The 10,710-nt window shown below is 37.4% G+C and overlaps 1 protein-coding gene across 2 annotated transcripts in view; it reads right to left on the minus strand.

Moving 5' to 3' along the window:
- Window positions 1-10,710, minus strand: part of OXCT1 (3-oxoacid CoA-transferase 1) — a 71,412-nt gene that overhangs the window by 4,455 nt on the left and 56,247 nt on the right. For both annotated transcript variants that reach the window (XM_072416644.1, XM_072416645.1), the window contains 2 exons: window positions 8,958-9,047; window positions 962-1,042 (listed from right to left, as the gene is read on the minus strand). In XM_072416644.1, the coding sequence (XP_072272745.1) occupies window positions 962-1,042; window positions 8,958-9,047 (171 nt within the window). The remainder of the gene's footprint in view (window positions 1-961; window positions 1,043-8,957; window positions 9,048-10,710) is intronic.

Genomic DNA, 10,710 nt, shown 5'->3' on the forward strand with positions numbered 1-10,710 from the left:
CCCCCCCCCCCGAAGACCTCTACATCCCCACAGGCTTCATGTGCCAAAGACTACAGTTTCTACCTATGTGTAAGTTGCTATGGCTGTACAACAATTATTATAACTAATGATCATGTGAATGACATTGTTGTAATTATAAGGTTTCATTTCATTTCACATCAGGGTTATTGACTTATTGATCTGGCTCCTGATGAAGCAACAATTGCTAAACATTTAGAGAACCGTAGTATCACGATCTGGATGTCATTTTATAGGCATTTGACAGGTACACTTATGTAGACTATAGCATTTCATTAACAAGACAGGCTCCCTCTGCGCAAAGACAGATACAAATATTAGTTTGCTGCCCCCTGCTTGTCTGGAATTGGACAGTCTGTCTTACCCTTGGGGCAACTGCAAGATTTATCTGCACATGCAAGCAGATGGAAAAAGCACTCAACCGAAACAGTGCGATAGATTATATACCACAATTGTTGGGACACTTTCCTGGGGATTTAAATAAATTGTTTTCAAATTTTAAAGAACTCCTTAAAAAGGAACTACACCTGCTATGCTTCCTGTAAAAATAAATTGAATCATTTGGCTCCTCCTCCCTCTGTGCCCATGCCATGAAGTTAAGCCGAGCTTTTTTTGACAGATACCCTGAGCAATCAGGCAGGTAGAAGGGATTATGGGAGAAGTGATATCGCCTTTTTCTTTCTGCTAAGATGACCTGCCCGATTGTGTATTTTTAAAAGTAGAACCTTATCCATGCATTTACAGCACCACCAACCAAACTAGATATTGTACATCTACAGCTGGAAGTTTTCCTACCCCTAAGGACTTGCAGCCATGGGAAATGGTCCTTGCTATGTGCACTAACAAGGCTCAGTTGAAAATGTGAGATGTGTAACAGCAGTTTAAAACCTAAATAGGGATAGAAGATCCAATATCTTCACAGTAGGACAAGTAAAAGTTTTACCTTTTCTGTAATGATCCGATCCACGCAGTGTTTACCAGTAAGCGGCAAGTTACATTTATCCAAAATTTTATGTGCTCCTCCCTGTAAAACAAACAAAGATTTGTTAATCATATAGAAAGATATCCACAAAGAAAGTCATTAGTAGGTCATTGAAAGAATGGAGGGGGGATGCTAGTGGTGTATTTGTGCTTCAGGTCAGAAATGTTGGTGGGTCAAGAGCGGTGGAGAGATTTAATAGCAATGCACAGTAGCTTGAATACGATTCCTGGGTGAAATGGAAACCAATGTAGAGATTTGCAAAGAGGCGCGGTAGATGATATTGAAATACTTTGTACCTCCTCCCTGTCAAATTGGTGGTTGAAAATCTGGTAAGTCGTCATACACAAGAATCTCATCTGTGGCATCAACATGGTTCTTTGCATCATTGTACTGTGGGTGTTGGGGTGCCATGGCCTTGATGTCCATTACTTAATGGAAATAGACTGAATGGCAATGTGACTATTGCACTTTTAGAATTTTAGAAACACATTCTCCTAGAGGCAGCCTTTATTTTTAAAATCAAGCATAGCATAGGGGCTTCTACCCTGACAGTGATACAAAATGGCTTTGCCACATGAAATCAACCCAAGAACAGATAACTGGTCTAACAGTTTACAGTTAGTTAATGCAGTGAGTATGTTACACCGGAGCATCACTGCCATATCGGAGAGTTTGTACTTATTCAGCAAGATCTCTGCAATGCTGGCAAGAAACAAGAGGAACGTTGCAAGAATAGATCAGTAACCATTTCAGGTTTCGGTCTTCCTTATTTAGGGAAATCTAACTCTGTGAGCAGCAGGAAATTCCATCTGCAACATTTTATTAAAACTAAAATAAATGTTAGAAACTTCAGTCAGCTAAGTAGAAAAACAGAAGCCTGGTCAACAACTTGTATCTAGATTTAGCATTGTACATTAGAAACTAGGACACGTCACATGAATCACAACCCAGAGGAGATTTCTCACAAATTAAGAGAGAAAAAGCATGTCCTTCCATCTTAATGAGGCATGATACGTCGTAAGTCACAGGGCCAAGGGGCCATAATCTGCCATTAATCTAAGCTTCTTCATCTTGACAAATGAACACAGATCACAGATGCCACGTCCGATGTGTTTGCTGAGCGATTGGTAAGCACTTCTTAATGTCACTTCTGATGTTTCTTCATCATGTCTGAATTATTGCTGGCAGCACATAACTATTCTTGTAGGACTGTGGTGGGGATATTAAATTCTGTGATCCCTTGGGACACAGACTACAATGCTTAAATGTACCATGTAAAAAAGGAAAAATACAGTACAATAACAAATAATGTAAAAATAAGTAAAAATCTAACAAATTGATGAAAAAAAAAAAAATGTACGGAACTCTTTTTGGCAGCTGGTTATTTAATTAGGCAACAGACTAAAATACTTTTGTTCTACTGGCTATAATTAGGCAGATGCAGAGAAAACAATACAGTACTGAAAGTTGAAAAACTAACAAAACCTCATGTATCCCAATTTTTAACTCCCGATTATAGATACCCGATTTGTTGGCCTTATAAAGAATAAAAACTGAAATTCCAGCTCACAAACATTTTACCATTGCAACGCACAGGGGTGCAAAGAAACTATGTGCATACATAATTGACAAAACGTCAATGAAGTAGAGATGGGTTTGTGTGCATGAAAAATGAATTGCCAGCAGGTCAGTTTTATGAAATAAAGAACTGTCTCATTGCCATAAAATTCCTTTTTTTTTTTTTTTTTTTTTTAAATTTATCTTATGTGTGACTGCCAGTGTACAACGAGTGGCCTGTGTACAATCCCAGCATTTAAAAGACCAAGTGTTGGGTACCAGGATGAATAACTCCCACATGCATGCTTACAAATGACCACATTCCCTTCTGACCAATGAAGACAACTGAAGACTGAACAAAGAAGGCCGAGAAAAGATGAAAGTAATGGCAACAGGGCAAGGAGCGAGAAGCACAAAGATCACATTGCAAGACAAGTGTGTCCTAATGAGCAGATGTGCTGTCCAAATTTGGGGGCAGGAATCCTTTAGAGGCCTTAAAAGTTAAATTCTGCTTTGATTAAATATTTTTTTTTAGTCTTTCAACCCCAATATTCAAATTTTGTTGACATACTACCTTATGGAGAAAGGTCAAATAATGGTTGGTGTGACATCACAGCTCCAACACCAGAAAAAGGTTTCTGCCCTCTATGGCTTTATAGGTAAGTTGACAAGGCTTCTTTAAAACTAGCTAATATTGTATAAAAATCCAAACTGAGCCAAGTGAAATCAAAACTAAAACTTAACAAAATGGGTATTTATTGCAGAAAGGACAGGCTATATCTCTTCTCAACAAAAACAAACTTACCTGCCTGTTTAAATTCTTTTCTATAATGTACACTGAGCTGCGAAAGTGCAACTTGGTGTACAGTCCTGGTATAGCCAGGAATGAATGAGTGTGCATGAGCATGGAAGTTGCATCATTCCAGCCTGGTCAATCAAGATGACCAAAAATTCCACAACCAGATCAGGACCGGGTGGGTGGAGATGTGAGATGAGCAATAAAAGGCGAAAAAAAAAAAAAAAAAAAATCTCACAATTTTCTTGTTTTAAAGCAGAACTTAACCCATCAATACTCACCTGTTCTGGTTCCATCACAGGTACCACCATATTCTCTCTTTCACAATAAGATTTACAGCCATCTTTATTAGCTGGACCTAGATGACACCGCTCCTATGCAAGCTCCCAGGAGTTCAATCAGCACATGCAAGGGAATTTGGGATAGCCAGATATCCCTGGCAGCAAACACATTTGACAGCAATTTTTAAAATTTAGTTCTGCTTTAAGCTAGGCATACATGAGCCAGTTTTAAAAATCAATACATATTTAAATTGATGGACTCAATGTTTTCAATCCTACTACACACACACACCACAATCAATGTATAGTTAATGGTTTAGTACTGATTCTTTGTAATCAAATGCAAAAATCGATCACTTTATCTCACTCATCTCTATAATTGAAATTTGTGAATGTGAACAAGCTCTGAAATGCCATAGACCTGAAATGTATGGAGAGCCCTTGAAATCCCATAAAAAAAAAAAAAAAAACAAAAACAAAATAAAAAACCTGATACTTCTATGATCCGTGGAAATATTGACCTGTTGATCAAGGTTTCTCACGATTCAATATTAGATATTAATTTTGTTTAAGCTAATTCAGAAATAAAAGAAATTGATTGATCATGTATGGTCACTTTTTTTTTTTAACTTAAAAAAAAAAAAAAAAAAAAAAAAGCCCTCCAGTGTTTCAGTATGAAATGTTAAATATGGAACACTATACAAAAAAAGGGAGTACAATTATTCAATTCTACGATGCTCTTTTGTCACATATTGCCTTAAACTAGATTAGGGAGAAGCTGAGACAAGACAGGCATTCTAAAATGAAGCGTTTCCGTGGCAACAGGAGCGGCTGCACCTAAATAACACATATATCTCCGTTTAGCTATTCAAACACCGATCATTAAATGCTGAAGCCTTCCTATTTGTGTTGGGATCAGAGTTTTTATTTTGTTGCTATTTACCACTTGGCATTTGAGATGGTTAGCAGACCCGCTATGGAGGCTGGGGGGGAAGTTGTGAACATATGCTCAAAATTGGAGGAGATTTTTTTTGAGCAATTCATCCAGGTTCAAAATGATTTGGAACTTTACTGTTCCAAGCACTTCTAGATGTGGCCTTTTAATTTCTGGCACCAGTCAATATAGACAGGTGGTACAAATTAGAACTATGTGTGGTAAAAAAAAAAAAAAGGTAACCGTTGCTGTTTTTATTTTTTTTTAAAAATCATATTTTCACATTCACAATCACATTTTTTTTTCCTTTCTCAACCTACAGTGAGGGAATAAAGAATTTGATAGCCTGCTGATTTTGTATGTTTGACCTCTGACAAAGAAATGACCAGTCTATAATTGTAATGGTAGGCTTATTGTAGGTGTGAGAGACAGAATAACAAGAAGAGAACCCTCAAAAACCCAGGGCTCAAAAGGCAGAGCTTGATGTGCATTGTAAAGTGAAGTGTTAAGTGAAATAAAGGTTTGATCCCCTATCAACCAGTCAGGAAATTGGCTAGGCCACTCCAGGACCTTCATGTGCTTGTTCTTGAACCACTCGTTGCCTTGGCCGTGTGTTTGGGGCCATTGTCATGCTGGAATACCCATCCACGACCCATTTTCAATGCCCTGGCTGAGGAAAGGAGATGCTCGCCCACGATTTGACAGTACATGGCCCCGTCTTTAGTCCCTTTGATGTGGTGAAGGTGTCCTGTTCAGCAGAAAAACACCCCCAAAGCATTGTGTGTCATCTCCATGTTTGACAGTGGGGATGGTGTTCTTGGGGTCATAGGCAGCGTTCCTCCTCCTCCAAACACGGCGAGTTGAGTTGATGCCAAAGAGATCAAGTTTGGTCTCATCTGACCACAACACTTTTACCCAGTACTCCTCTGGATTATTCAGATGTTCATTTGCAAACTGCAGACGGGCCTGTACATGTGCCGTCTTGAGCAGGGGGACCTTTCAGGCTCTGCAAGATTTCAGGCCTTCACGGCGCAGTGTGTTACCAGTTGTTTTCTTGATGACTATGGTCCCATCTGCCCGGAGATCATCGACAAGTTCCCTCCGTGTAGTTCTGGGCTGCTTCATCACGGTTCTCATGATCATTGCAACTCCACGAGGGGAGATCTTGCATGGAGCCCCAGATCGAGGGAGAGTGACGTGATTTTGTGTTTCTTCCATCTGCGAATTATCAGGTCAAATGTTGTCAACTTCTCATCAAGCTGCTTGGCGATAGTCTTGTAGCCCAGTCCAGCCCTGTGTAGGTCTACAATCTTGTCCCTGACATCCTTAGACAGCTCTTTGGTCTTGGCCATGGTGGCTAGTTTGGAATCTGATTGATTGCTTCTGTGGACAGGTGTCTTTTATACAGGTACTGTAACAAGCTTGAATTAGGAGCACACCTTTACAGAGGGTTCTCCTAATCTCAGCTCGTTACCTGCATACAGAGAAGACACCTGGGAGCCTGAAATCTTGCTGGTTGATAGGGGATCAAATACTTATTTCACTCATTACAATGCACATCAAGCTCTAAATTTTGAGCACTGGATTTTTGAGGGTTCTTTTGTTGTTTTGTCTCTCACAGCTACAATAAACCTACCATTACAATTATAGACTGGTCATTTCTTTGTCAGAGGGGAAAACGTACAAAATCAGCAGGGGATCAAATACTTCTTTCCTTCACTGTGTAAAGATCATAAACATAAACACTTTAAAATCTAGCCCACAGTTCCATATGTACCAATATAAAAACTATAAAAGATACTTACCGAAACCATAAAGTGCCTGCAATTTTCTAGAAACAGTTTAGGTAAATTCAGATTACTGTATATACGTACAAAACGCCTTCAGTAAAGTCTGCACTTTTCCAAAAACAACCCTTTAAATCAGCGTTTCCCAACCAGAGTTCAATTTTAGGGTCCCTCCCAAAATTGTAGGAGAAGTTCTTGAACCAATAGGAAGCTATCGTATAAGGAAAGTATTATGGTGTGCCTGGCCTGAAAAATTGAAACATTTCATAAAAAGGTAGAGAAAAGAGAGGGGCCTTTTATTGCACAGTTATTAACAAAATGTGTATGTGTTGTTAATTTGGTGATATTTATTGTATAATCTATACAAAAACTCTGCTGTGCTAGAAACTTTTGCCAACACAGTCCTACTATTCTAAAAGAGTGATTATGTGAACAGAATCATGTTGTGTACAAACTGATAAACCTTATTCTCGTTCCCCGACGTGTTTTGCCCAAGTAGGGCTTCTTCAGGGGGTTTGAGAATTCAAAATTGTGTCTGTCAATGAATGTCTCTCAAACACCACGTTAAATAGTGAAATAAAAAGAACCAACTATCAATGTGTATTAGGAATTTATAATTAAATTGTGATCTGAAGTAAATGGTTAATTTGGTTTATCCAGACGAATATTCCAATGTTTACATTAGATTCACCATGAAGATGGTAGCATCACGAGTTTTTGGGTTTGAAATACTGATACGATATTTCGGAGATGATCAATTCGATGTTTTGTAAATTAGTTGAAGTAGCTTTACGATAAGATACCACCTTTAACACTGATGTAGTTTGGTATGGAAGCAGAACAACCTTTTATTCTCTTTCAGAGGAAAATTTTTTTTTCAGCAAGCAAAGTGCTTAGGAACGATAAACTGGTGGGTCATATACATGTGTCCGTATTCATCCAAGAGAGTAATGTCAACCAAATAAATTTAATTCAGAAAGTTATATTCAACTGGTTGGACACCAGCAGCAAGCCGCAAAAGGGCAGCAAGCCTCCCAAAGTTGCTAGAGGTTCCTTGAACAATGAGCAATTTGCACCTCTCAGGTCAGTTTAAGTGAAACATTCTTCCCATTGACCAACACACTAATGCATACTGTGAGCTGTGGATATAGTAATTATAGCAGGGGTTCCCTGAAGACCTGAAAGTAATTTCAAGGGTTCCCCCATGTTAAAAGGGTCAAGAAAGGCTTTGGATGCATCCTTATGCTGGAGAGGCTCTTGGATATAGGAGATGCAATTCACGTGTAAATACTAGTCACAATTCTCATTTTACTGCTCTGCTCATAACAAAATAAAGAGCCAAATAAAAATAAAGATAAAGGTTTGTGAATCAAGCTAAAGCATATATACCCTGCGCGAACAGAGATTCACAGGCAGGCCGTGTCGGATACTATTACAGCAAGGAACATCCTGTTCTAATAAACCAGTTCAAATCAATTTTACACAATATTTACAGCATTAGCATTTTACAAAATTAATGTAAAAGTTGTAAAAAGCTTTGCAGGCAATCTGGATACTGAAACTCAATGAGCCTTATATTGCTTAAGCTCCAGACAAACCCAGATCAAATACATTCTAAGGAAACAATTTTACTTGCCATAGTAAATTTCTATATGTACAGTATATGATAAGATTTACACAGCACAGCTTTTTTTTCCCGCTGCAGTTAAGTAACATTTACAGGACATGTCCGTCCCATACTCACCGATTGGACAGTTAAAGAAGGATAAACAGTACACTAAGGAGCTTATCTGTCATTCCGCATTCCTCTCCTATCAGCATATCCCTTGCTAGAACATAAGAACCAATGCACAACTGATGGGATTTTTGCAGTATGGACCAGCACTTCAATGTATCTGGGGAATACTTGTTGCAAAATTTCTTACATGTTCTGTATTGATACAGATTTGGGTGATATACTACAAAAATATTTACCGGAATACAAAGCACTAGATCAGAAAATTCATCAACAGAGCTTACATTCTGTCCTTCAAACCACAAATTTAATATGACCAATTTTGGAAGAAACCAAAAAATGTTTTTGAAGGGGAACAAGACTCTGGTTATAGATAATGTTCCTACCAGCGGATTAATTGTTTATTATTTTAGCTATGACTGTCTGAAGTGGATGCTAATCCCTGAACCGTTGCCACGTATGTGGTTGAACATATTTTCATATTAGATACAGAAATATTGGACCATCTTCTATGGCAGTTCCTTCCTTGAATAGTAAATATATTCAAGATTTTTGATGGTTCTATACATTTTTTTTTCAGTTGAAATAAACGATTATTTTTTGTACAAAATGTGTAAATCTTTTAGTGGTAGAGGAGGTCTTTGACCCAACAAAAAACCCACAATACATTTGAGGTGCTTTTTTCTAGTTTATTTTGTATGATACATTAGGTACCTCTACCAGTGCATATTGCTCCTAAAGTATTTTACAGTGCTTAAGATCTAAAGCTACAGTGATCATGGAGCTGGTCAGTACTACAAATTTATTATCCAATACTACACTGAAAAATTAAAATTGGAAAAAAATGCAACATTTGTGTTTACTTACTTTGGCTGAGTGTTCCATTGTGACAACCACTTTTGTTCCAGCACTTGACACCAGGTCCATGGCACCACCCATTCCTTTTACCATTTTGCCCTGAAAGAAGAATAAGGAAAAAAAATTCAGACATAAATCAAAAGACCAATCAACATGTCATGTTTTAATGTTACAGGTCCATAATCAAACATTTTAACACGCAACTAATCAATTTGAAGTGTACACCCCAACAAAAGAGAAAATACATCTTTTGGACAAGGACTGTAACTAAACTCCACCAATTGACATTGCGCTGTCCAAAGAGTCTGCCCTAGTGACCAGTAAGTTGGACACTGAAAGGTCCCCGAAACCAAAGGAAACTAAAATAAAAAGGAACACACAACATGTTTTAGAACTTATAAACAGACACCTTATTTGCTCTTGCATCAAACATATACTTTTAAAATGGAATAACAGTCCAACAAGCCACTTGTGTCTTAGGTGGGCAATTACAGACAGGAAGGAGGTTCAATAAAAAGGTTACAAGAATCAGTAAACATGAACTTAAACATAAGCTGAATACATCTGCCAGCTGCATTTCCCCATCAACACAAGCTCTAAGACTTAAAATTGATCTCGGTGGCAACCTCTCAGATAATTTGCAAAGGTTGTAAAATGACTGTTGACTTCTACCAAACTTTAACCTCAGACTCCTGGCATTACAGCCTGCCTCATGTCCTTAAAATGTCAGTCTATCCACTGCCCATTAAATACTTGTCAACTGATTGACAGGATTTTGATTTACTCCAGAATAAGGTAAATTTTAATCTAGGATTTCCTGTGTTAAAGGACTCAACATAAGCCCCATCTACTCATACAATCAGATTGGTAAATCCAAGATTCAACATTTCATAGTTGTAACATAACTGTATAAATCCAACTGTTCCAATATAATTAAATTCATCCAAAAGTTTCTCGTAAAACACCCTTACAAATATGCCACTAACATTTCCATCTCTAAAACTTGGACATGAATGTATGCCGTTATAAACCATTTTTATATGAAATTTTAAAAATGATAGTTTTAATTAAAAAACAAAAAAAACACATCTTTTAGCCTTTTAAAGTTAGTGGCCAAAAGCTATTTGGTGCCGTTATTACAAATTAGGGAAAAGCACTGCAATATATATATATATATATATATATATATATATATATATATATATATATATATATATATATATATATATATATATATATATATATATATATATATATATATAAAAAATGGTATTAGCAAATTAGCAATGGGAGATGATCTATTCAAAATGACCTTGTTGATCACAATACTATGCAAGGTCAATCTTGGACATTTACCCTATATTATACGCTCTCTTAATACAAAGCTCTTCTTATTACAATGACTTTCCAATCAAAGGTCTGTAAAGCAATGTTTCTTCAGGTCAACTGGCCAGGAAAAAAAAAAAAAAAGTCTACTAAGAGGGGAGAGGTCAATTTGAAGGCAGCAATTCTCTTTGCAATTATAGCTGGTGGCATCAGCTAGAAATCTTAAGAAAGCCTGATGCCTGAAAAAAAAAAAAAAAAAATCAGAAATGCAGCCAAGACAGCCAACGAAAGCAGAGTCATATAACTGCAGAGATAATGCACTGCAAGATGCTGGTCAGACAATTCCCTCGGTCACAGGTTCATTTCTTTTACTATAGGGCAAGAGAAGATACTGAAATCAGTGAGTCAAAAATGTTCTGGCTGAAACAAAGATGTT

This window comes from Pyxicephalus adspersus, chromosome 6 (assembly GCF_032062135.1).
Source record: "Pyxicephalus adspersus chromosome 6, UCB_Pads_2.0, whole genome shotgun sequence".
In the NCBI taxonomy this organism is placed as follows: domain Eukaryota; kingdom Metazoa; phylum Chordata; class Amphibia; order Anura; family Pyxicephalidae; genus Pyxicephalus; species Pyxicephalus adspersus.